Source organism: Balearica regulorum, chromosome 6 (genome assembly GCF_011004875.1).
Source record: "Balearica regulorum gibbericeps isolate bBalReg1 chromosome 6, bBalReg1.pri, whole genome shotgun sequence".
NCBI classification, from domain to species: Eukaryota; Metazoa; Chordata; class Aves; order Gruiformes; family Gruidae; genus Balearica; species Balearica regulorum.
Genome location: NC_046189.1, coordinates 20,963,288 through 20,990,684, shown reverse-complemented (window position 1 = coordinate 20,990,684; position 27,397 = coordinate 20,963,288). Strand labels below are relative to the sequence as shown.

The 27,397-nt window shown below is 38.1% G+C and overlaps 1 protein-coding gene across 1 annotated transcript in view; it reads left to right on the top strand.

The window, feature by feature from the left end:
* The window catches only part of MYO3B (myosin IIIB), a 209,017-nt gene that overhangs the window by 142,868 nt on the left and 38,752 nt on the right, over nucleotides 1-27,397 (top strand). The window contains exons 30-34 of the mRNA XM_075756693.1: nucleotides 612-774; nucleotides 1,494-1,574; nucleotides 10,758-10,878; nucleotides 20,304-20,367; nucleotides 21,248-21,386. Coding sequence (XP_075612808.1) covers nucleotides 612-774; nucleotides 1,494-1,574; nucleotides 10,758-10,878; nucleotides 20,304-20,367; nucleotides 21,248-21,386 — 568 coding nt within the window. The remainder of the gene's footprint in view (nucleotides 1-611; nucleotides 775-1,493; nucleotides 1,575-10,757; nucleotides 10,879-20,303; nucleotides 20,368-21,247; nucleotides 21,387-27,397) is intronic.

The following is a 27,397-nucleotide window of genomic DNA, read 5'->3' as shown; positions in this document are numbered from 1 at the left end:
ACGGTACATCTGTCAGTGCCTCACTGAAGTTCCTCCTGTTCTTAATCATGGCATGATTGAAACTTCACACTCTGGCCCATCTTGCGAGCCTGGTTATTACATTATCCATTTGCGGAGTTTCAGTTGAGAGCCTTCTGGCTTTGTCAAGAGCCTTTGTTCATGGTTGAAAACAGAGTGGATGATTTCTGTAAAATGGATGTTATACAGCATCTTGAGTTGTTTTACAGTGCACAAAGGAAAACAAGGAGAATTTTCCTGCTCAAAACCCAGGTGAAGTATATGTAAGCACCCGTAGGATTTGCCTCCTGAAGCAGAATGCTGTTAGATGCTATTATGTCTAAAAACAAATTCAGCCCAGGATTTCTCTTCCCACTGTCAAGAAAGGCTGTATTTCAATATTGTTGATCCCTGAAAAATATCCCCCTGGCCAATTTACCTTGTAAAAGGGGTAAATATGTGGTTTATTTTGCAATGGGACGACCAGTATTTTACCAGTTTTCTCAGCAATGGTGCCCTAAAATAGGCTGACATAAGACTAAAGAAAAGGCACAATACAAGAGGTTATGTTACTACCTGCATGTAATACTGATTTTTTTTTTTCCCCATTTCAGGTTTTTCTAAGGTATTACCATATAGAGCAGTTAAATTTGTTCCTGCGAGAAGTTATAGGGAGAGTGGTGGTCATGCAAGCCTATATCAAGGGATGGCTTGGAGCAAGGAGGTACAAGAAAGTCAAAGAGAAAAGAGAAAATAGTGCTGTTACCATACAGTCAGGTAAACATTCACATTCCCTATTTTACTGAGGGTCTTTGCATTTCCGGCTCTTAAATTGCATGTACGTTACTTATTAATTCAAAATAGTTTATTATGAAATCAAAATAACCAGAGGTGCTTTTCTCTCCAGCTAATTGATGCAAATATTATTGATTTACTTCTAAGGTGTCATGTTAGTATTTGGTAATGCCTTTATTTAAATATTTTAGTATTTTCAATGCTTTGCCTGTGCACAAAATGAAAATATTGTTAGGTATGTCTACACTAGCATGCAGCACATAAATGAAATGCAGTAGCACGTGTCCCCCATCTCCTCGCCATGTATTCCAGAATTCCAGATAACATACATCGTGGGTTGGGCCTGAAAGGCTGATTATCAGTAATTTAGCAGGCTTCCTTATATTTAATTTGGGGAGCTGTGTGAGGAGGGGAGTTCTTGTGCTGACATGATCATGCACCTTTGCCTTTTGGGTTAGGACATGGTGAGCACATGATGACAATTAAAATTTGGACGAATGAAGCGGCGTTTGAAGTTGTGGGGATGTGAAGTCGTGAACCCAGAGTTCAACATGTGGGTGGGTGGGGAAGAGGTATTGGGGGTGGGGGCTGGAGTGGTTGTGGCAGGAGGGATGAAAGTTTCAGCACAACTCTGACTCTGTAGACTCCGTAGCAGTTCCTTAAATAAATGTAATTTCCAGCACATGGTTTTGTATTTTTAGCCTGGAGAGGATATGAAGCTCGCAGGAAGTACAAGGAAATAAGGAACAGAAGAACTGATGCAGCTATACATATTCAAGCAGGTAATTAAAACGTTATTTCAATTGCCAACACCTATTTTGCTGTGGGTGATTTCACGTGTCAGTGTTTATAGCCAAGAGAAATACATACAGTCCAAACAAAAGCAATCAAAAACATTACTTCTGATCATTTGTTCTTCACTATCAAATGACATCAGTGACAGGTATCAGGCACTTTGGGCTTTTCGTAAGTACTTCTCTGGAAGCAAAACATACTGATTAAAAGCTGTTGAGTTCTGAACACAATCAGTATGATTCAACTATATGTAGAGCTGGTATGAAGCACTGGATTGATTTGGCTAAAAGTGTGGATGGGAGGCACTGGACATGGGTTTCTCTGTCTTTGTGTCGAGCCCTGATCTTGGCAGATTGCCAGGTTTTTGTTTTGACTGCTTGCTGGGTTTGCCAGCTTTGGCCAATCTTTTGACTCTCTGCCAGACTCCTATGCAGCCATATCAATATGAATTTGAATAAACTTTAAAGAGATTATTGGAGGAACAGGCCCATAGGGCTGTGTAGGTTTCTAGTAGAGAGCAGGGTACCATATGGCACAGAAATCTAAGAACCAGTGCCGTGAACTCAATGGTGTTTTCAGATGCTGCCAATATGAAGCAGCCTCCATATGATGCAGTGTAATACACCTTCCCTGTCCAACCCCAGGTTGAAAGACTGTAGCTGATCAAAAATGAGTTGTAGCAAATGTGTTTACAGATAAAACAAGGTACCACCTGTATTCTACCAGCTGCCTGTGCTATAATTCCTTAAGCTTTGTCACCTCTCTGTTCTGTATCATATAGTCTAAAGTCAACCTGAAAAAGATGTGTTCTAAATATTGTTTTACTTTGTTCTCGAGCCATTTCCAGTAAATTTAGTTGTTTTTCTTTTATCTACATTTGCTACTCTGAAATTAAGCATCACTGTGACTTTCAGCAGAAGACAGAATACCAGTCCAGTTACAGAAAGGAACAGAGTATCATTAGGGTAAAATAATAATTTATAGCTTTGCATGCATACTGTTATGTAGAATGATGAAATATAGCTCTAGGGTCAAATGCAGAATATTCTATTAAATATAGAACTATTAAGGATTTTTTTTTCTCCCATTACAACAAGCACTGAAGGACTGCAGATGCACTTTCCCCCCTTCTTATTCTCCTTTGTGTTGTCATTTTCTATTGTTTTCATGATAGTACAGAGAGTAGGTCTTAAAATACCCCCCACAACTATTTTCTGGAGTATTTGCTACGTTTACACTGGCCATACCTGGACTTTGATTTCCTGACTTAAAACAGACAGCCTTTTGCAGTAATTGCCAGTTCTGTAAGGCGAGAGTTATCTCAGGTTCAGGAGGAAGTTGATGTGTAGCAGTATCCCTTGGAGACTGTAGGGGACATTCTGCCTCAGTTTTGTCCAGCCAGATTTCCTAGGTGTGTAGGAGATGCATGCTCATTACTAGCTCTTTAGAGAAAGCAACTGATCTATTCTGCTGTTTGCACACATGGGAGAGATTCAGAGCTGGGTTCCTTCCTGCCATCTCTTAAGACACTGCGTTGAACACGGCAGAGCCGAGGCAGTGGGAGTGTACGTGTACCTTTGAATTTGGACACTTCTGCTGAGCTCTCTGGACCAAATGCTGGAGGAATGCTATTAGCACTCTTCCCACCAACACACACACTGTCTTCCTTTGTAACCTGGCACTTGACGGTTTCAGTAATCAATCTGGGTGAATAAGCATTAGAACTACAGGGTTAAGTGACACAGTGCACCTTTGTGTTAATTAGGCTGTCTGCTCCTCCTATCTTTGGTGCTGCATTCAAAGGGGTATAATAATAATAATAATAATCCTCAACACATTTCTGTCTGCCTTTGGAAACCTATATCTAGGACTTATTTGAAAATTCTTCTTGTGCACATTTTCTCTTCTCTACATGCTAATTATTCTGTGTTTCAGATTAAAGCTCATGCTTGCTAATGGTGGCCATTTTCCAGGTTTTAAAATACACTGACAGTCTTTCTGTTGTTTACATTACACTGTCCAAGTGCCTAGTGACATGGAGACAAAAGCAACTCCAAATCTTTCCCTTCACTTCACATCTTATGAGTGTGTAGTTCAAGGCAGCTTTTCAGTAAAATGCAGTATGATCACCTTTGTATTTTTTTAAAAAATGAGCCATTTCAGGCAGTGAGATAGATTGTTTGCATTTGTCATCCAGACATTAGCAAAACCATATAATTAAAATATATGTACTTCCCTCTTCTTTCCCTCCCCCTCCCAGCTCAAGCAGGCCTTGAAATTTAGGAAGCATTTGGCTTACATGTTTCTACAGAACAGCGCATATTGAAATTTGTTTTCCTTTCATCTCTTTCCCAATAAAAGCAGCCGCTCAGCTTATCCCTTTAGCTTCCTCAGAACTTCCTTTCAGAATTCCCGATCTATTACAGCACATTCACATACCAGAAACAAGATGCCTTTTCATGCTGTCAACCTTTTTCATCTGAAATGTAAATTAATTCTTGCTGGTACGCTTTGACAGAGATCAAAGTAGGGGTATTAACCTTATTGGGCCTTCTCTTCATCAGAATCAGTTCCAAAGACTGCGAGGGTAGTGTTAGGAGGCCAGTCTTCACTGTTATCTATGGCCCTCCTCCAGGCAGTCCTCTGTCTACAAGTCAGCATTTCAAAGGCGCTGATTTCTTTTGTAAATGACCTTATCATTACTTTAAACTGTGTGAAAAATGATTTGCCTGAATAATTCTTGCAGGATTATCCTGCTCATTTTAATTGTGGAGGGACTTCATTCAGATTCCAGGATATTGTTTAAGTGGTTTTGACAGCAAGTGATCATAGCCTGATATAAAGGAGGAACACAGCTCCTGATTGGAAACCTCTTGACTTGTTCAGATTGTTCATTTCTTGCAAGTCAGTCTTTGAGGTAGGCTGCATTTGCATTTTAAAAATAAACAGATGCCTTTCAAATACATGAGCTGGTGGTCTGGAGATCTCTGTGGGCCCAGCAGTTCACTATCTATTGAAGAAATGTTGGAAGAAAAAACAAACTTAGAAAAAAAACAAGCCTCACAATATACATGAGGATACAATTCCTGAGTCTATTATATTACACAAGAAAAAAGTCATTATTCCAGATGGAGGAAAACACCTTTGCTAGGAAACAAAATATTTGTGAATTTACATTAGGTGGTGAAGAAAAGCTACCCTACTTCAGCATATCTACATCACAGGTTCTCAGAATACACAGATGTTATTAGACTCGTGGCTAAAATGGTACACAGGGTACACGAGGTCTTTCCTACTTCTTCCAGTCACACTTTCCCAAACTGTGAAAGCTAGAAAATGCTAATTTTTAACTTAGAGATGAATTGTAAAGAATGATTTTGTGTAAAGTGTTCGAGTTAGCAATACTTTGTGCTTCTGAGTATTTCTTTGTAATTGGGATTTGTATTGTTTTGATTTATGTCTACTTAAAAGGAAAAATATTTTGTTAAAATAAAGAATTCTTTAAAATTATGTTGCCAGATTCACAGCTGGTTTGAATCAGTGTATATCCACTGAATCATCTGACTGAAATGTTGCTGCACTGATTTACCTCACATGCAAGTCTCATTTAATGTTTCTTTGTATTAGAATAATGCACCAATTAGAATTTAAAACAACAGATAATACAATTATAAAAGTACGTTTTCTAGTTATGATAGCATGTATTTCCATGCAGTGTGACTGTGTGTGTGTTGTCCCAAAAGACTTAAGGGAGGATTTTAATCTGGTTATTTCATTTGTGAACTGACATTGCCAAAATGCCAAATGAGTGGTGCATGCGATTCACTTAGATCCGAGGTGACATCACTGAATTCATTTTAATTAGGCCCACTTTAGCCATCTGGAATATACTGTGCAGCTCTGGTCAGAACTGAGTTTAACTATGCTTCCAGAGGTGAAAGGCAAATGACTAATCCATTGAGCCACCATCTCCTCCTCCAACACGTGCTCACACACTCACCATATGTCACATTGTATTGGAAAATTTTTTATCAAGAACTCAAGATTTGGGCTCTTTTTTTTTTTAAATAAAAAGTGATGGGTGTTCAGAAGGAAACCACGTGAAGCATCCCTTTGTAAATTGCTTTCTTTCTGTAACTTCTGCTGTGCAGTGTTGCTCACTATTTACTTATCTCTAACATGTGCTTCCGACAAAATTTACTCCATTATAATAAAAAAGAGGACCCGAGAACAGCTGTAATTTAATATTTTACATTTACAATAACTGTAAGATTTTATTAACAGTGTTACCTTTGGGATTTTCAACAGCAAAGATTTAATGTTGTGTTCAATAAAAGACAAGGAAGTATTTCTTGAAAACATTTATCTTTCTGTTTATATCACTATCTACATGTGTGTGTATGTATATTCGGCTAATGCTGTTGTATAGATCTAAGAATTACATGAGTAAAATGTTCTAAAAACTTCCAAGCACTTTATAAATGTATCTAAATTTTTTTTTTTTATTTATTTTCCTGAAAATAACCACTAAGTAGCAGATCTGGTTTTACTTTTTTGTATAGTTAATTTTCTTCCTTTTAACTACATTGTCAGTATAAGAACCTTTGAAGAGGTGTATGTGTTTCTCTTAATGGCAGCTGAACTGACTCATTGTGTTACCCTAATTTCACATCCAGGGTAAACCAGACAGGTTTGTACACGCTGCACAGCTTTGGTTAACTTTACTGTTCCATTTCTTTGTGTTCTGTACTAGAGCGTCCAGTAACTCTTCACTTTTAGTATCTATCTCTAGTAACCAAGAAAAGCCTGCTGCTCATGTGCAGGGAACATGTTAGAAAAAGTGAGGCGGCCTTATGGTTTTGAAGTATGAGATCTTATATTCTAAGCTCTGTTGATGTGAATACGTCTGCATTTCCTTTTGATTTTCTCTCCTGCTTTTGAGGAGATGAAAAGGAGACCATTCTTACTGGATTTCATGCCCTTCCTAAAATCAGGAAGGGACAACAACGTACATACTCCAACAATGCGTTGAAAAACCTATTCCTTTCCCTTGCTGATATTGACAAAGAGTTTCAGTCATCTTCACTTTTTTTTTCTTTGACCAAGTCTCAAGATCAGAGACTGTAATGCATGGCAATTAAAAACTGTATGTCCAAGTGGTGATGTGCATCAGTTGCACTAGTCCTGATGGCAGCCTTGGTGAGTCACTGCTTGTTACTGAGAGTTACTGCTTGTATGTGAGAGAAGACTCATGACTTGCTTTTTCATAATGTTTCTGCTGGAGAACTGAAGACAAGAGTTGTTTTTTTTCCGCTATTAAACAGGCATCATCCAATATGAGGGGTGAAAGAGGGGAGGTATTCATAGGACCCAGCAAAGGATATGACTGTCCTTCCCTTTTACTGTTCATTAGAATTAATTTGGCATGGAGTGAAGAATCAGATTCATGGGCTCCAAATCCTCTCAGATGTTGTTAGTTAAGCTGCTGAATGCTCTTTTAACTACGCAAATTAAGAAGGTGCTATGCTGTTCTTAGCAAATCAACTTCTGATTACAAACTACCATGATATCTTCTCTTCAGCAAGCATGAGCTTTCATTTCCGAGTTGCTGTTATATGCTATTTTAGGTGATATTAGAGATTAAAAAAAAGTCTGTGTAGAAAATGTCCGCTTAACGTGATTTTTTTATGACTGAGAATGAATCCTTCTACTGTTTAAAATACTACTTCATCTCCTTTCTTTATACTACTTGTATAGACCTGTGATTGTTTAGCTTTGATCTTTCTACATTGTGCTTCACAATTTGCTCTGTAACTATATATTTCCTATGGGAATCAAAGAGAAAATGCCTGGACTTTTCCTATCTGGAATTGTGCAACCTTCATGTAATGTATATGCCTTGATACTTAGACCTTAAGATAAAGGCTTTTAATTGCAGGACACCAAATTTCAGACTCCCTGAGGTAAATATATTCTTGGTTTGCTAGGTGCTGGAGCTAACAGAAAACTTGCTTTGTGTGAGAATTGATCAGTACAAAAAGTAAAAATTCATGTCCTAAATTGTGGCACATAAAACATTTAACACTGGGTTACTAATAGAAGTGCTAAAATTAAGTTCAGTTCCTCTGTTGCTTTTCAGATTCTGTCATCTTTGGCTATGTAAAGATCAGGGTTAAAGATACTGTTGCTGGAAAGTTTGGAATATAGACTGGATAAGGTGAAAATGAGGTGACAGCTGGTAATCATTCTTCTTCAATGATGCAGTGATTGTTCATGGAGCAGTAGCAACATGAGTCTGCTAATTTCACACTCTTTGAGCCAAGTGCTTAGTGTCAAAACCAGCACCAGTCAGTAATGCAAATTGCTGTGATGGAGCAGCTTCCCAGCCTCTCAGACTCCCCCAGTAGAATTCCCTGCATATGCATTTCTTTTGAAACATTCTAGATCCAGTTAATAAATGTTGAAAAGATGCAGTCCTACTAATGCTCGATGAAGCTTTTGAGAGAGAGACAAGATTGTTTATCCTGCTACTTCAGTTATCCCATGAGTCAAAGGGAAAGTAGGAAAAATACAGCCATTTACCTGTCAGATTCAAGGTATTCTAGAATAATATTAGAAATCGGCTTGCGGAAAGGTTAAGTTGAAGAGAAGTTGATTTTGAAAATATGTATGAAAAGAAACGACAGGGTAAAAACTATGTTTATTAAATCAGAGATACCAGGGTTTATGTAGTGAATGAGGGAAAGACCAAAATGGTTATACTGACATTAGTAAGAGTCTCTGGGGAAAAGAATTTTAAAAATAAAATCACAGTAGGTATCAGGGTTGATTTATAGACACACACTCATGCAAAGAACTACTACAAGTTGAGAAATTACTAAGGATTAAACTGAAGTTTATCTTCTCAGTTCATTTGTTTCAGTGCTGCTTTATCTTTATAGTAGTCCGTCAACTGACTGATACTCAGCGTGTTTCAGCTGCAGAGAGGTGGCTGCTGGCCAGCTGTCTCTGCTGCCAATATCAGAGTAGGCTCCTTGTCTGGTCAGTAGGGGATAGTTAAGGATTGGAAGCCTGATCGCATGGGGCAAGTGAATGCTTGCCTCATCTCTGCCAGACAGGCAGACTTTTTCAGTCTGATTATTAAGGGCGGAAAGTTCCTCAGCCTCACGATACCTGAGCTTGGTATTTGGTACAACACCTCAGCAGGCCCAACTTCTGTCATGCCTTCTGTAAAGTGAATGCTTATTTATTTTAGTAAGCTCTCATTAAAAGGCAATTTTTGCTGCTTCTTACCCTGGAAACCTCAGTAGCACTGAAATGCTTAGATTGTTATGTTGCATTGTGTACCACAGATCGAACTGTTCAGATGGTTTTCATTTTCTTATATTGCACAAATAAGTGCAACACCACACATTTTTGTGGAGGTAGGTGGCTGAATAGATGATCATTAACACTATACAGGAATTAAAACAGAGAAGAAGGGATTAGTTACAGCCCTTTCCTAAGGGAAAGAGCAGATGCAATCGAAGTAGCTCTATTTTGTTTCCTCTACCATCTTTTCATTACACAAAAGAAACATGAAGGGGGAGCTAAATTTATAACAGTAGTTAAATGGAAGAAAAGGGAAATCAATCAATTATCTCATAATTTTGTAATAATTGAGGGATTGCAAATTTTTTCTCTGTTGTCTAGGTAATGCCTATTTCTAGTGTTTTGATAAAATCAGAGGCATGAGATACAGGGAAAACTTGATAATCTTCTGATCAACTCCTCTGTTCTCAAATTATTCTATATTCTATATTTATTCTACTTCCTGATTTCTCTTTGTAATCTACAATGTTATCTTCACCCTGATCCTACATGACGTTGCCCTGGATCCCATTTCTGTGCCTATCCTACATCCCACTGTAACATTTAAGCCTGGACTCTAGGAACCCCAATGAAAGGGATCTTCTCCTCCTCTTCCTTTGGGTAATTGGTCCCCAGACTGACTCTGCTTTTGCACGTGTTTACTGTACTTAAAAGCTTTTCCTGGCCAGGGAGGGTTTTTTCCCTCTAAATTATAATATTTCTTGATCTTAGCTCAAATTTTCTTTTAGGTTTTGTCTCACTTTTTAAGTTGCTGTCCTACTAGACTAATAAGCAGCTCCTTTCCCTCACAACCCTCAGCCTCTTTATTCAGCAACTGCTTGTTGTACACTGCAACTATGGCATTGATACTGTACTTTTATCAAGGTATTTCTACTTAAAATAATGCTTGAAATAAACCCTACAAGAAATAACATTTTTAAAATCATGGGTTTAAGTGTACATTGCAGTACTTTTTAGTCTTTTGTCCTAAGTGCAGTATGTATCGCTATCTGGTTTGTGCTGGAGCTTTATTACTAACTGCTCACAGGTATCAAGAATTCAAGCAAATTCATGTCAGATAAAACTACAGAAGTAATTAAGTTATTTAGGTACCCAAACCTAGAGACAGTCCATGGAAATAAAGGGTATAGATATCTCAAAAATGTTATTCATTGCCATTTTCTTTGCCATTTCATTTCACTGCATGCTTGCTACTTCACTTAGTGTTTCTAGTGATTGTTTTGTTCTGCTCTTTTTTTAATGAATGGTATAAATTCCAATCTCTGTAATTTTTTTTCCTGATTATTTGTATAAGAAGTATTTTAAATGTTTTATTATGGTTACAGTTAATGGAAAAATAGAAGACATTATTAATTTTTCTAGTTTTAATTGAATATATCCCTGGCTCCTCCCACCCCTACCCCACAAAAAAAAGCAGGTAAAACTTCTGATTCTGCAAAATTCTGACTACCTCAAATCATGGGAGTTGTGATTAAAGAAGGTGTTTGGGGAATGATTTTCTACTATGTATTTTAATACATTCTAAGCTGGATTCCTATTTAAATTAGACATGTTCTCATTTCGAGGCCTGTTTTCCTTGCCTGGGCTGTGCAACAGTGAGAGTGTAAGGCCCTGTATAATTTCCAGCTGTCGTTAACATTGCAAACATTGGAGCCACCCCTGTGAGGTGCTAAGTGTTGTTTCCGTCCACTGGCTCAGTAAAAGTTGAGAGCATTCAGCTCTGCACTGTGCAGAGTCAGGTGCCAGTCTGCATTTCAGGCCCTGCAGAATTTTTCTCTGATCATAACTATGTTTTTTAGCTTTCAGGGGATATATTGTTCGTAAAAACTGCACAAGATTGAAAAACAGCACTGGCTTTGTAGCAGATCCCCAGCTTATGAGCAGCTGCTCTGCTTCTGATTTTGACTGTGAAGAGCACTGGTAAGTTGAATTATCTAACAGAAGTCATTTTCCACATGGTAAGATTTGAAAGGAGCAGGTGTGCCATCATGATTAGCCAGCTTTTAGGGAATCTGCCATTTTCTGAGGACGAGCACCTGTAGATTAGCCAGTCCCCCTACTAGCTTAGTCATCTCAATGTTCTCCCAGTTAGCAGAGTTAGATTTATTTGTGGTGCTGCTAGTCCTGGGTTGCCATCCTGTTTCTGTGCACTTCTTGAAAGTACCCAGAATACCAGATTGCAGACAGGATTGCAAGTGCTCAGCATTTCAGAAATGACTGCAGTGCATGTTATTAAATTTTAAAGAGTAGAAAGTTAGCCTTCTGTGTCTGTAAAATTCCATGCAGACCAGTAATGAGATAGGGAAAAGAGCTGTAAAAAGCAGATGTCACTGACAGAAAGCCCAGGAATACTGTAAACCCTAATAGTGGTGCCCTCCTCTTTGTAGAGGAAGATTATTTTAACCTTCCTTACCAATGGAGTCACTCCAGACAAATGTCCCTCTGACACTTCCTTGGGTATGAGAGGCAAGAGGGATCTGTTATATCTGTAGCTGTTACCAGTCTGTCTCCAAGAGTGTTCTGGGAGAGATGGCTGCATTTGCTGTATTAATCCCTTTGATTAGCAAGTTTCAGTGACTAAGACTTAAGAGATCTCTCCTGCTATGGCATGGACATGAGGACAACTCAGTGTTTCTTCCAGTTCTTATTTCCGTTATTTTACATGCTTCCTATACAGCATATAAATGCAGGTTCTGCTACACCTCTTACGAGTTCTGTAAGAAAATCAATGACGTGCTTGACTGTAACTAGACGCTGTTATTCTATTAAGAACGTTGGGGTTTTTTTTAAAAAAATAACTGGTTAACTTTTCCAAAATGGTATTTCTTTCTCTGTGTATGCTCATAACATTGAGTTATGTTAACTTCCATAGTTCAACTTTAGTTGATTTAGATCGAATAGTGTTACATGCTCTGGTGCATTATTATAAGATTTTGTTCAGGTGTAACCACCTGCATTCCAGAATCCCTCCCTGGCAGTGTTCTGTTTTCAGCAAGAAAAAGGTTCAGGCCATTGGACAAGGACTAACTAACTAAATTGTTTTGGTAATGATTTTCAGGAAGAAGAATGAACCCACTGCAATCTACCATCATAGCTCTGTCTTTTGGTTGCCTCACTGCTCATTGGGGCAATGAGTCTCCTAATTTATGATGCCTTTCATGTGCATGCAGCTCGTTCTGTCTCTTAAGTTCTGAAGGAGTGTGTGTATTGTGATCTCTTTAGAACTATTGATGATCACATGGTCATTTGTTCTCCAGGCTGCACTAATGGTTAAAAGCAGGAGCTAATAAACTATTATCAGTTCTCTTTGGCATCCCAAATTATAATTATTTACAATGTAGATTGACTTTTTTTGTTCTTTTTAATGATCTAGAGCTTTCACCTGGACTTGTTTGGAGGCACACCACCTCTGTAAACTTTTTCCTTCATCTGTTTTATGTGTAGTTAGCCAGGAATGGTTTTCTTCCCTTTTTTGCATGAGTCTGTTTCTGGAATTCCTTGTTGCTCTCCAAACAATGTTTGTTTTTCTGGATTAGTTACAGCTTTCTTAATTGTACATCCCTTGAGGCTTACAAAGGTTTTATGGTTCAGTAATTGTTGAGGTGAATTTGGGCTCTATGCAGCACAAATATACAGACCTTTAAAGATATTCAGCCACCAAACTTACATTGAAATCAATGTCTACATGCCTTTAGATATCTGGCCTGAAGGTGTCCATGTAAAATACATTGGCTATTCAGGTCTTGCACCCAGTCCTGGTGCAACAAAAACCCCAACAAATATTGCAGATTATTTGCCTAATCCTATAAATTTCTCAGCAATGGCCTCAGGTTCCAGTGATTTCAGTGAGGCTTGAAAATGTTCAGCATTTCACAGGTGATGTTCAGAATCTTTGGACTAAATCCGATAACTTCCCATAAATCAAGCCTCACTTCTACATGTAGCTGTTACTAAGCTGTTGTGTTTCAAGCATATGGCTGTTCAGTCATACAGGAAACTTGTAGGAAACAGGAAGGCTGCTGAATAATAGTGCAGATGTTTAACACAGTAGCTGGTAATCTGTCCCTAGAGAAGACAGCCTCACTGTAGCTTCACATACCATGGAACTAAAGTATAGAATAATAAAATATTCTTTTCTCTTCATTTCCTTTCATTTCTTTTATTTTTGTTTCAGGTTTTTTTCTAACTAGTAGTTTTGGAAAATGAAAAATGAGTTTAAAGGTACTCAGGTTCAGAAAGCAAAATTATATACAGTTCTATTCTGTTGTATGCACAGGAATATATAAGTGTTCAAGGCCAGGTTGGATGAGGCTTTGAGCAAGCTGATCTAGTGGAGGGTGTCCCTGCCCACGGCAGGGGGGTTGGACTCGATCATTATGGTCTCTTCCAACCCAAACCACTCTATGATTCTATCATTTAACATTGCATGTTAAATGTTTCCTGCATTTATATGCTTGACTTGAAAGCCAGTATTAACCGTGTTCAAATGCAAAAATCTTTCCTGTATGAAACTGATGTCACAAGTAACTAAAGACACATTGAGTATTGGCAAATATCTCTGATACGAACAGAAACAGGTATAGGAAAATAATGTAAATGGTTAGCAAAGAAGTGGCTTTGTCTCATCGAAAAAATGTTTTTCCATACAGTTCCACAGAGCTGTGCAGTTGCCTGTGACCACTTCTACCAAAAAAGGGTCATGGGATTAATTGTATACCTGGGAGACCGACACTAAGTCTGAATTCCCCCCCCCAAACCCAGTCTGTGTATGCGACACTTTCCAAGCCTCTTCTTGACATCATCAGCCACTGAGAGGAGCCTGCATGGCATGAAGGAACTGAATCACAATCAAACCCTTTCCCAAATTAGCTCATTCAAAACTTTAAAAGGGCAGAGTTATTTTAAAGAGCCAAGCTTGGTCAAGACTAAATTCAAATGAGGAAAGTGAAAAACTTTCAGAGCTGTTTTTACAACCCTGCTGAATAGCAGATTTACCCTTCTGCAGAGAGCTAAATAGGCAGCAGAGAAGGGAGGAGTGTGACAGGGTCTCCCCTCTCATGACGCCAGTGCGGACACCAGCCTCGCCTCATGTCTGCCTCCGTTTTACAATTGGTCATCGCATGAAATCAAAGATGCTGCATTTTTGCATAGCTACAATTTCTAGTTAATATTAGGGATCTCTTGAGCTAATTAGGAATAATCAGTGCAGAAGGGAGAAGTAATTTTCTAAAATGTCTTGTGATTTTTAACTTGTTAGACTGACAGATCTCTAGTGAATATATTTTTCATAAATGTTCTTGTTCTTAGCAGGATAATCTACAGTTCAGTGACTAAGGACCTTAATCTACACTACGTTGTTCGTGTTCTTGTTCAGACAGAGCTGTCATCCTCAAATATCTTTAAATTCCTTTAGAATCTCATCAAAGCATCTGTAACCTGCATGTTCCATCATCTTCCTATCCATTTCACTCCCAAGTGAAAATTGTGTTAAATAATACTGATCTGATAATTAATCCGGAAAATACTTTCTGTATTGTTCTTTTTTTCCTTTAGCTTACTGAACTGTAGCTCACTGACTGCTAAAAGCACAATATGTTAGTTACATGTACATGAACAGTGGCCTTATACTGTCTAGTACAGCAGAAAGCATTGTTTCCACATAGTGACTTTGTTACACATCAGTTAATGTTTGTAACTGTAACTGCGTGTCAGTGAGTATTCCTTGCTCCTTTGTTGCGTTACGGAACTCTGTGTGTTAAGGATGCATGTTAGAAGATACCTGACATTAACAGCAGTTTACACTCTTGAGTCAAATTCCTTGTGATTTTTCTCCTTACATCTTTCTCTTTTAGCTAGTTGGTATCATATTCACACTTTGGTCAGCACAGGTTCTCAGAAACCATTCATTTTTGTAAAACTCTTGACATTCACATGAGACTTAGGTAATCAAGATTGCATAATAAAGCCTGAACAAGACTATGCAGACATACCAACTTAGGTGTTTGGAAAGTTATAGACAAAGAATGATTATCCGCGTTTCTCTGTTCTACAGGAAGTACGTATCTGAAAGTCAAGTTCCAGAATTGGGTCTATTTCTACTCATTAATGGCATGACTGATGAAGCAGAATCTGATTACTAAATTTGTATTAGTACTGAGTGAGTGATGATTACAAGAGTTTAAGAGGGCAGGATTAGAATTAGAAACAGAGGTACGTGGACTATAGTGAACCACAAAATGAACGTCAGTCAGTAACGGCACCCTGCTCCAAAGTTCACATTGGGTAGTAGCAATGAGGACACATATTACCTCACATGTGCATCATACCATTTTCTCATCGCTGTCAAGATCTCAGTTAGTGTAGTATATTAGACACTGAACTTCAAGAAAATGAGCAAGTCCCTCAGCAACAAAAATGATCACATCTCTATAAACCATGATACGGGGAGATCTCTAAGGGAGCTGGAAAACTGAGGGTACAATGTGGTATCATTTCTCTAATCATGCAAGGCTGATGTGAAGAGGAAAGGAACAAACTGTTCTGCACTGAGAATCAGGCAAGAAATAATGGGCTTGCATTGCAGCACAGGAGAGCTAGGTTAGACATCAAGGAAAGCTCACTGATGGCAAGCTGAGTTCAGCCCTGTGTAGGTTACCTTGGGAAGTTTCAACATCTCCATCACTGTAGGTTTTAAAAATCAACTTAGACAAACTTATGAAAAAAAAAAAGGGTCGGTGTAGCTGATTTTTCTCTGAAAATGAGGATGGCTTAGATGATTTGCCAAGGTGATTTTTATGATTTATAAATATAGAGTGACTTCTTGAAATGTAAAATCTCTGCCAGTGGTTTTGGCATTGCACGTCAGCCACTTTTATAGCATCTTAGTGCCAGCAACCATTGCTGCATCAGTGTAGGAAGTAAGTATAAAAACTGTTCTAGAGGAATTCTCCTTGGGTCAGCTTAACTTGCAACAGCATTGTTCTGTGCCTGAAAAATGAACAATGTTCATTTCTGAATGTTCTGCAGCAGCTGGAGGCCCGCTGAAATAGTATGCAATGTGGATTCACCAACATGGACATTGGTGGGTTAGCACATAAACATAATAAATATCCCATGTATCACTGAGAGTAGAGAATAAACATGATTTCAGCCACATGAGCACAGATCAGTTCAGCAACTGGTTTAATGTGAATTAAACTGTTCCATATAAAAACTCTTCTGCCTTCTGCTGTGCTTTCTTTGACTTGATCTGCAACTTGCCTCTCACTAAAGTGAGGTTCACTCACTCGATAACAAAACCTTCCTTGGATTCTTTTGATTAAAAGGAAAATTTAAAAAAAAAGTCACTATGTTAATGTGCTTCTGTTCTTCATGGATAACTGCTTGAAAGGGTCACATCTCCACATTTTAAACCAATTTCTTTTCAGAACCTTCAGACGAAGGTCATCAGGTCCTGGTGATTTACTGCTTACACTTTTCTCACATAGCTCCATAATTTCCTCTTTGGATAATTTCAGTTTCTGTCACAACCACACTGTGATTTCTTGTGTAAGTGATCTTTTGATTATGAATTTTCATTTCTTTCCACAGTAAAAGCTGGTATAAATACATTCTGCTTTCCTTTAATTGCTTCGCTTTACTATTTGTAATCATAGCAAACATAAAGGTTATTGCTTGTGATGGAAATAGGAGGTATGCAATTCCTGTGACATGCAGTGGAACCCATGCAGTGGGCTTGACTCTGCTGTCATGTGAGCTTCTAATTACAGTTCATAAGTTCAAGTAGTTACTCATGATTTATAAATGTGTAAATGGAAATTTAGGCACAATTTTTCAGTGCCATCTTTTTATTGTTCCTCCTCCTCATCCCTTTGGAATTTTTCATCTACCCATGCTGGAAGGATTAAATTTGTTCTGTTCAGGAATACATTATTTCTGCAAATAAGCTGTATTCTTTCTAGTGGAATATTTAGGAGTGTTTCTAATATTTTTGAAAGCTTGATCATTTAAATGATGAAAGTCCAAATTCCATGACTTACACTCACAATGGCCAGAAAAACTCCAAAACTAGCTATTTTCCTCCAGCATAAATTAGTCTGTGCTGCTAGTTTTATTCTGCTATCATTTGACTGCTTTCAATGCTAAGGACAGTGTGGCTATTCACTATACAGATGGGTAGACAGACCCTAAGAATCAATGTTTCTCTTTTCGTCAATGTTTCTTGCTAATTGAGTGATTTATAGACAGTCCATATGTGAAGACTGAGGCCTGTTATAGCTCAGTAGCTGAACATTCAGCAGCAAATTGTTGTATTGCCTGACCGAAACCAGGCATGTATCTCTTGCATCCTTTGCAGGTAAGCATGCTGAGCGTGTCTCATCTCTCTGACCCAAACACTGCTTTTGTGCAAATGCGGAAAACAAAAATTTTTGGAAACCATAGGACAAGCAGTTTCTTCAAAGATACCTGAAAATACCCCGCACCTCAAAATCAGCCTCAGGTGCCACATCTGAAAATGTTAGCTATGATCACTGTTTGGCTCATATGAACTACTGCTGAGCTGCCCTCCTGGTGCTATTGCATTTTTCATACTGCATACTAGCCAAATTTTCAGAATAGCTCAGAGACTGATTTCAAGGTGCTCAGCATCCACAGTTGATGCCATGTTTTCAGAAGTGTTCCCTGCCAGTTTGACGTTGTGGTGGGTTGCCCTTGGCTGGCCTTCTCAACAGGATAGGGGGAGAAAAATACAATGAAAAGCTCATGAGTAACAGCTAGTAATCATGAATATACATACTTATATCAGCCACAGTACATTCTGCAGAAGGATGGGGTATCCTGCGCCAAATACGACCCAACTTAGGATTCTGTTACTCAGAAACACGACATCACTGGGATCCTGATACAGAGTTGGGGTCTAAGGTGGCTTCAGAATTCCAGAGGCTGATTTTTGCTAGCTTAAGCTGTACAGAAGGCAAATTGCTGAACTTTACCTTCATGCTTTAAACATTTAGACAATGGCCTAGCCCTTGCAAAGTTAAAGTGCTGTCAAAACCATACTAAATTCTAGATTTTTTTTTTTATTTTTTTTAATGGAAGGTAGAGATTAGTTCAAGCTGCAGATTTAGATCCAGATCCAAACAACCCCAAAATCTGACTATTTATTTAGATGATGATTCAATCCGTTTTGGTATTGTAGGCCATTTGCAACATACTGATCCAACAGCAGATTTTAATTTTGACATCCACCACAGTGATATTTGAGGATTATTCATGATTTTTAGCTCGTATTTGATTTATTTTCTTCAGTATTGGAGGGTGGAGGAATGAATCATCTCAACAAATGCCTGAGTAATTTTGGGGAAAAGTGGCAAGTTATCTAATCCCACTAAATAAATGGTTATCTAAATAATATATATACACACGAGATGAATAGTAATAAAGAACGTTACAGATAATATGATACATGCACAAATGCAATGTGAAATACAGTCCTGGAGATATTTTATACTTTTCTGTACAAGAAGTGTGTCAGTACAAAATAAGAATGCATTTTTAAAATGGATCCCTCCATTTCCTCCAAGGAAAACACCAATTTAAATTCAAATTACAGTTTAGGCAGAATGTTTTTCTGCTGTTTCTAAGTGTCAAAGAATAAAGGGGAATTTAAATTCCCCAAACCTGACAAGCAAATCCAAACTTCATTCATAAAATTGCAACATTACAGAAAAGTTGAATGTTTACCATGTTTGTGAATGCTTTATTTTGTTCCTGCACCCTGAGGTAGCTTTTTGACAGCTGTGATGCCATCATTCTTGTGATTAGTTTGAAACAATTCAAGTCAATGCTCTTGAGCTGGGGTAACGTATTCAGACAAACTGTATTAACCTAAGAGCCTAAGCCCTATTGCAAATAAGGCTTGAAATATTTCAGTAGCCTCTGTGGATGTCACAGAATAAATGTATTATCTAATACATATGCATGGTGATATACAGCTATCAAATTCAATACATATGTCTAACATGTTTCAAGTCCTTCAGTAGTCTTATTTTAATCTGAAGTATCTTTAAAGGGTACATTTTAAAGGTGCATTTTGAAAGGTAAAATGCACGTGTGGCCAGACGTATTTTTTTAAAGTCCAACATGTTCTATTGTTACACGAGTAATTTATAACTAGTGTAGCTGACTGAAACATAAGTATTGACAAAAAATAAAGTTTGAGATAACATACGTTGTATTTTTTAATCAGTAAAGCAATTTTGTTCTTTATATTCCCCCCTCCCACTGTCACTGAAAGGGCTGACATACTCAGTTGTAATAGCTGCGTAAACTGAAAGAGCTCCTTAGTACCTTGTAAAGCTTCTCCCTATCTGTGAAAAAAGCTATGATAAATATGTCTACACCAAAATCTATGCCTGAAACTTAGATTTCAGATGTTTTCATCTATAAGTGGAAATGCAACTGCCATTAATAGTATTTTCAGAAAGGTTATGAGGGGGTTGGAGAGTAATGATGCAATGACTGAGGCGTGTTTTGATGATCAGAAAATCTTGCTTTTAATCCCAGTTTTAGGACCATGAGCATATCAAATAATATTTATGAACCTCAGGTTTTTATCCATCAAATGAAATTGGTAGCATCTTTTTTTGGTTTTGCACCGCTGAAGATTCTGGTGCAAGTTCTGTCTGGGTGGACTTTACTATTGAAGAGATCCACTGACTTCAAAGGCCTGCCAACAAGGATCAGGGCCTGCAGAAGGTTTTTATGATACTTTAATTAGCATTAATGAGAGCAGGAGTTGGCCCTTAATATTTTTATGGTGACATAATGTGATGGTAAAATAATAACAGATATAGACAAAGAATCTAAGAACTCTTACTCGCTCTGTGCTTAACCCAAATGGCTTTAGAAGAACCCAAAGCCATGTGTTTCACTTATTCCTCATCTGTCAAATTTCGAGTGTCTAAGTTTGGATTGTACAAAAACAGCTTTTCACAGCCCTGGGGAAAAAAGTTTCTTGTAAAATCTTGTCAAATTAATTTTAATACATAACTTCGATTTCATAGAATTCTTATAAACTCATTTTACACATAGCACATATCCACAAAATTTTAATGACAAATTCATTGCTCATAGCCTGTTACTGTGTTTAATAGCATGCACTTCCTTATAAGAGGAAATGGGACTGGTCTGTGTTTTCTCTGAATTGATTGTAAGTGCACATTTAGAAATTGGGGGAGGGGGGAAAGGGAAAATCAACAAAAATGTGTATACCAGTAAACCTTTTGTAAGAGTGAAGAAATTACAATATTGAAACTACATATTTTATTTTTCTTTGCTTTTAGGCAGCAAACCAGTAACCAGTCTTCTCCTGTGGTGCCTGATTTTCTTGACAAACAAACAAAAAAGGTACTACTACGTTTATATTCTAAAATAACATCACACTATAACTTCAAATTCCTGAGTCTACAGTTCTGCAATGTGTGCATGGCTGCTTGGCGTAGCCATCTGAACATGAAACCGTTAGTGATGTTTTGAAGTCTTTGAGACAAAAGCCTGCTTGCTAAGAACTTTAGTTCTGTAGAAAGACAGGGAGGTACAGTGAATAAGAGAATCAAAAGGCTGGAAATTTGCTGCTGAGAATAAATGCTAGCTGCTCCCTGAGGTGATTTGTCTGTGCACTTCACTTTCTACAGATGTTAGAGACTCTTTTTTAGTAAGGACCTGAGGTTCTTTGGTAGCACTTTGATATCCTGCTCGAATTCAATATGTGAAATGGAGGAGTCGCTCTGTGACTTGGAGCACAGCATAGTCTTTGAAGTCTGATCCAATTTTTGCTGCTTACCATTTGATGTTGAAAGGATGAAATGGAGAAAATGTACAGTTTTTGCCAGTAACTCTGCTGAGCATATGTAAGATTAAAAAAACAAAATCCCTTGGATGATGTACTTAGAAATGTTAAGCAGATTAATACCTTCCTATAGCTTTTTTCTAAAGATACAAATTAACTATGAGAGGAAATCAGCATACAGTGCATGCTATGATTTAACTGCATGAGGAAAGGGGATAAATAAGTTAAATGGAAAAAGTAAACAAATGTTTGTGACATGGATGCTAAGTTGGTGTTGCTGAAAGCCACAAAAATCTTGTGTAACTTAAATCTGGCTGTAGACATTTCACAGAGGTGTAGAAAATAAGTTGCTCTCTGTGAGATCACAACTACAAGTTATCATGGCAGAGTGGAATCAATGCATTTCTTATGTGCCTAAACCAGCATTCTTTATTCCAGAAGGATTTGGATGAGATTTCTGCTTCTCCATTTATTCAAAAACACTCATTTGAAATGAATGATTCACAATCAATTCGCCAATCCCAGTCAGTTGCAGATCATCAATTGTCAAGTCCCTTGAGATACCACAAAAAAGGAGGTAAGAAATATAGTAAAGTTACAGAGATCTTTTGTTTACTATTTATAAGCTACATATTGTCAGCATGTAACTTGCTTTATATATTGATGAGGTCTTTGAACAAGCCCCTGGAAAGCAGGAAACATAAAGGAACTAATTTTCTTCTATACCTTTTCAACCTGGAAATATAAAAAAGCCCTTAAGTACCTGAATTACAGAGGCAGAAGTACGACGATTTTTAAAATATAGTTTCTACTAAAAATGTGGTTAATAATCTCGAAATACCCTTTTAATGAAATCAAATTGACTTCCAAGAGCTTCAGCTTTCCTTTGCCTTCCAGCCTCAAAAGTAGAAGACAGTAATGAAGTCTCTCATGTTTGGCAGAATGAAAGACAACTTGTTTGTTCACACACACAAAGATTCAGTCAGCAACACTGGAAAGTCCGCCATAATTCTACAATCTACGCAACGTGGTTTTTTATTTTATTTGCTGATAACGGTATTTTTGCAATGGTCAGTAACACTTTAAAAACTTGAAGTAAAACATTATGACATTTGTTGAGTTTTAACTGGTTTATCTTTGAATATTTCAGGAAATCATTACCTATCAGAATACTTTTCTCTGTTGTTGTAGTCACTGTGTCCTTGCAAATCCACGAATACAGACTTTAATATCGGATCATAGAATACCTGCTGCAGTTTAAGATGAAGTAGGTTGATAATGTGATATCTGTAACTAGAGGCAAAATATAAATGATAATACATTAATTTGCAGGTTATTACTGAAAATCAGTTTATAATTTTGTGCCATACATTAACATTTCTGTTTATATATTTAATGGGACACCTTTCATCTTGTAAGTCTACAAATATTTATCCGAATACTTGAGCCCTAGTCCTGCACTTTATGTATTTAAACTTTACAGAGTTCAGTGAAACAATTTACAATGTAAAGGTAAGAAGATAGGTATTTATAGGGAGATCCTTCTGTTACAGGAAATAATGCAAATTCAATGTTTTTAGTCTTCCACATAGACATAATGTGCTTTCCATGCTAAAAACAGAACAGTATGTAAACATAGCAGGTTGAGAAATCCATTATTCTCTCTTCATGCATTTCTGTCCATATGGGTTTTGAATCCATAGTGTGGGACTGCAAGGGATGTGTGCATTACTATCTTAAATTATTACATGTTAAACAATAAACCTGTCAAACAGAAATATCTTCATTGCAGCAAATCCTCTTGAGGAAAGCACTCAGGGCCCAAATCTGTCATCCTTCCTCTCATTGGATACTGTATGTTACCCTGCAACTGATCTCCTTGAAATCAAAGACATCATGTCTGAGGTAAAACAATTAGAGAGAGTAAAACTGGCAGAATTACACCCTTAGCAAACATGTGATTCAGAGCCATTACCCAGTAATTTAGAGAGACTTCAAAAAAATGTGAAGAGATAGAAAAATAGAATTTGAAGAAGAGATAAATGCAACATTGATCTGAACTAATTAAGAAACATGTATGTATAAATGACTAAGTATGCAAATACAGAGAAGTAAGGAATTTCCTAGGTAAGCATGCAGATACTCAGGTGGATGATCATGTAAGTCATACTTCAATGAATAACTGTTAAGAAAGTAAGCCTGCTGAAGAAGAATAACTTCCTTAGGTGCTTTTAAAAGCACAGCTTGCGTTCAGAAATTCAGATGCTTCCACACGCTGCTCAATCTGTATTCAATCTTATTGTGTGAAGTATACTTTCAAGAAGATAACATTGTTAGACCTGTTGTGAAAACCAAGTGAAATGCCAAATATCTTTTTAGAATAAGAACACATGTATAAACATGTGTTATATAATGTAGGGCTATACTACATAAGCTGTTATTCACACACAAAAAAGGCTGTCCACTAGGTGGTCCAAACAATGCAAAACCTGTTATTTTTCATAGTGAAACATTATTCTGCAATGTTATAGATCGATTTTGAATCCTCTTTAAGTTACATTACAGGCAGAACTAGTCTGTCAGCCTGGGGGTAGTGCTGTGGACCTGGAACACAGAGGCCAAGGGAGAAGGGCAAGTGACAGCTTTCTGCACTGGTCTGTGGCCCAGTTACGAAACAGTGTTGATGTTTGCTGGAGGAGCGAGTCTGTATCCAGGCTTAAGCACAAAGGGAAGGACAGGCTGCTTATTTGTCTTGAGGCCTTGGTAGGTGAGGCTCTACTGCAGTCAATGGGGGACAGAACACAAAAGGGGGAAAATGGTTGATAGGAGTTTACATATTTTTGTATTAATCAAGCAGACTATTCACTCACATCTTGTTATCCAGCTGTCTAATAGCACAGGCTGCCTGCTCTCACTCGTAGACTGGCAAAGGAAAAATAGACCAGGAAATTTCCACAAAGATCCTGCAAAGACTGTACTCTATAATTAATGCAGAAACAAAAGCCTCTTCTTCACTTCAAAAGCCTTTACACTGGGTCATAGAAAGACTGAGCGCTATGGCCAAACTGCATGCAGCACAAGTTAAGTGCATGCGTGCGTTGCGGTTGCACAGTCGCAGGGGCTGGCTCTACGCTGCCCAGGCGTTCCCTTGGGCTCTGCCAGAGTGGTGGGACAGGACTAGTAGCAGAGCCAAGGATTCCCTCCAGCATGTCCACTGTCACACACTGCCTGGTACCATCCTCTATTGTTGGGGCAGAGAGGAGAGTCCAGTCAATAGTAATGACCCAGAAGTTAATTATTCTAGTCACAATAAGGTAGTACTGAAAGAATCAAAATAATATGATCTCCGGAGGCCACGTAATAGTATTCCCTTAGACATGATAAATAGTGAGAATGTTTGAAATTATTAATGAGAAGTGAGTGCTTCATAGGGAATTGACCAATGTAACTTTGCCTCAAAAGTAAATATGACTGAGATTTTCTGAGATGCAAAGGAAATATGTTTGTAAAAGGCAAGCTAATAGTATCTCTGCATTGACCAGAGGGTGATATAATTTTTAATGCTAAAACAGACATTTTGAACAAGTGAGAAAGTATGCAGAGAGTTTCTGGCCATGGATGTTCTCTTGTGGGAGAACAGTATATGTCTTCTGATAATGTTCAGTTTATGCCTTGCACCTCACACTATGGTCTGCAATGCTGAAACTTTGCCAGAGGTAGAGAAATTTGCCAGGGTTTTGAGAGATTTGGAATTATGCAATCTGCAGTGTCTGTAGCCACAGTCTGAGGATGAGGTAGTGAACCTTGCACTGTAGCTGTAAAATTCAATAGACTATTTCCAAGTTAGCCTTTAATTTTAGATTCCTTAATCTGTTATAGTCTCAAAACTAGTGGAAATTAGGGCCTGGCATGTTTCAAGCTGGACTCCCACTAGTCAGTGACCCATTTTGAATGTTTTCCTTGCAACATGTATTTTTATTTTTATGTTGTTCATATTTCTCTTTTTTCTGGTAAACCAATCATAAAAATGTGGTTTGGTGAATGTAGCTGCATTGGATTTGAAGAAACACATGAAGATAATCACTGTTTTTCGCACTGATGAAGTATATAATGAAATATGTTAAGTTATTGCTTGATGGGGAGAAGGGCTGCTGCCCACCTCAGAGAGTACTGTGGACAAGCTTTAGTAAGGGGCATTGTGGGCATGGGAGATTATTCCCAAAAAGTTACTCTTCGCACAGATGATACTTACAGGTTCATCACCCTAACAGGAAATCTAAAATAATGATGACTTCATTAATTGTTAGGGCTTAACTCCAGTTTTAAAGAAGCGATCCAGCCTTCATTCTATCAGGACCATAATCACGTTAAAACACCCAAGCCACAGAGAATATACTTAGGTGACTGGTCTTTGCTTCACAGTAGTTTTCTTTGAGTCAGACTTTGTTATTGAAAATACTCTAAACTGCCTCAATCTCAGCCCTGGAGTACAGTCTCGATGTGATGTCTTGCACTTGAAAGAGAAAGGTGCTTAAATATAGGGAACCATCTCACTCTACATGGTAGTTTAACATCGTAGTATAATTTTAACTCTAATCTCATTTAATTCCTATTTGTGCATTGTTTAAAAAAAGATAACAGCTACAGCAAAGCAATAATCATTACTAATTTGAAAGTGGGGGCACGTTTTATCCTTTGATTCACAGATAGCCAGTATCCCAGCATGACTGTAATAGGTGTCATGGTAAAGAGCAGGCAGGATCTCACACAAGATGCAGTATCAAGATCTGGATGCCTTGTAACCAAAGATGCCACTTTCTGCAAGTGAGAGCGCGATCAATCCAAGGCATTCAGCTGTTTCTGTCTGTGTAACTCAGCTTCCTGTTTGATTCCATTATAGCAAACCTTCCTTTCTAAATGAAAAACAAAACTGCTGCTACATAATGTAGTGTGAAATGCTGCGTGGACTTTCAACTAGTCATTGGCAGATGGAATGATACTGACACATGGATGCCATTAATTTCAGAATCCTATCATTCAGGATTTTAAGTGAAAGAATTTGTAATCTATTTAGAATTATTTTTGGTCGTTTAATCATGAGTTTCGTTTCATCATTTTTAAGCCCCCCACTGAGACTAATTTTACATTGAAGGAATGTAAATTGTGGAAAACTTAACTGTAGTCAGTAGAATCGTAACAGTGAGCAGAATTGGGTCTCTTGGTTATAAAAAATTGACACGAAAAATTCGCTACACATCTGGGGTTTAGGTTTTTTTGGAGCAGAGGATTTGGGGGGGGGGTGTTGAGTGGGTCAGGTTTGAGTTGATCCTTCTTTTGCAAATAAAATGCAAATAAAATAGCATGATCATGGGAGAGTCTGAATGTTACAGGAAACACTGAAAAGGCCAAGGTAGTGTTACATAGTATGATCTGATTGCACTGAGGACGCTGTAGCTATGTGTGAGGCCTATGAGATCCCCACAGTATTCTCCTACTACATACCAGACTATAGCAGAGGAATTGTTGATGTGATATGTTGTGTAATTGTTGTAGTTTAACCCCAGCTGGCAATCAAGCCCCACACAGCCGCTCGCTCACTCCCACCCAGTGGTATGGGGGAGAGAATCAGAAGGGTGTAAGTGAGAAAATTTTTGTGGGATGAGATAAAGACAGTTTAATAGGTAAAGCAAAAGCCATGCACGCAAGCAAAGCAAAACAAGGAATTCATTCCCCACTTCCCATGGGCAGGCAGGTGTTCAGCCATCTCCAGGAAAGCAGGGCTCCATCACACATAACGGTTACTTGGGAAGACAAATGCCATCACTCCGAATGTCCCTCCCGTTCCTCCTTCTTCCCCCAGCTTTATATGCTGAGCATGATGTCATATGGTATGGAATATCCCTTTGGTCAGTTGGGGTCAGCTGTCCTGGCTGTGTCCCCTCCCAGCTTCTTGTGCACCCCCAGCCTATGCACTGGTGGGGTCATGTGAGAACCAGAAAAGGCCTTGGCTCTGTGTAAGCACTGCTCAGCAGTAACTAAAACATCCCTGTGTTATCAACACTGTTTTCAGCACAAATCCAAAACACAACCTCATATTAGCTACTATGAAGAAAATTAACTCTATCCCAGACAAAACCAACACAATAATTAATTTCCATTGAAAGGATCCTGCTACAGTAGTGTTCTGTGCCTTTTGAGTCAAATCTGACTGGGCATGATCAGGAGAAAAAGCAGCTTCTTTTTCTTTTTTCATTAGAATATCAAGTATTACCAGATTACTGACCTCTTCATGCCGGGGGGTAAATGCTGGGCTTTGGGCTTAGTAAACAGAAATCATGTTTCCAAATCATTCATTTTACTTTACAAATGGTATAAGTAGAAATCATAGGAAGGAAAAGATATTTTTGAGGATGTCTCCTGAGAAAATAAGCTGAAAATAAAGCTGCATCTCAAAGCAATCATTACTGTTTCTGTCATTATAAGAAATGATAATCACCTTCCCAGGGTTGTGAGGCTGTATATTTAAGCAGATGGATCTTGGTGGTGCAAGTCAGCCTATTACTGCATTGCACATGGTGGGACCCTGCA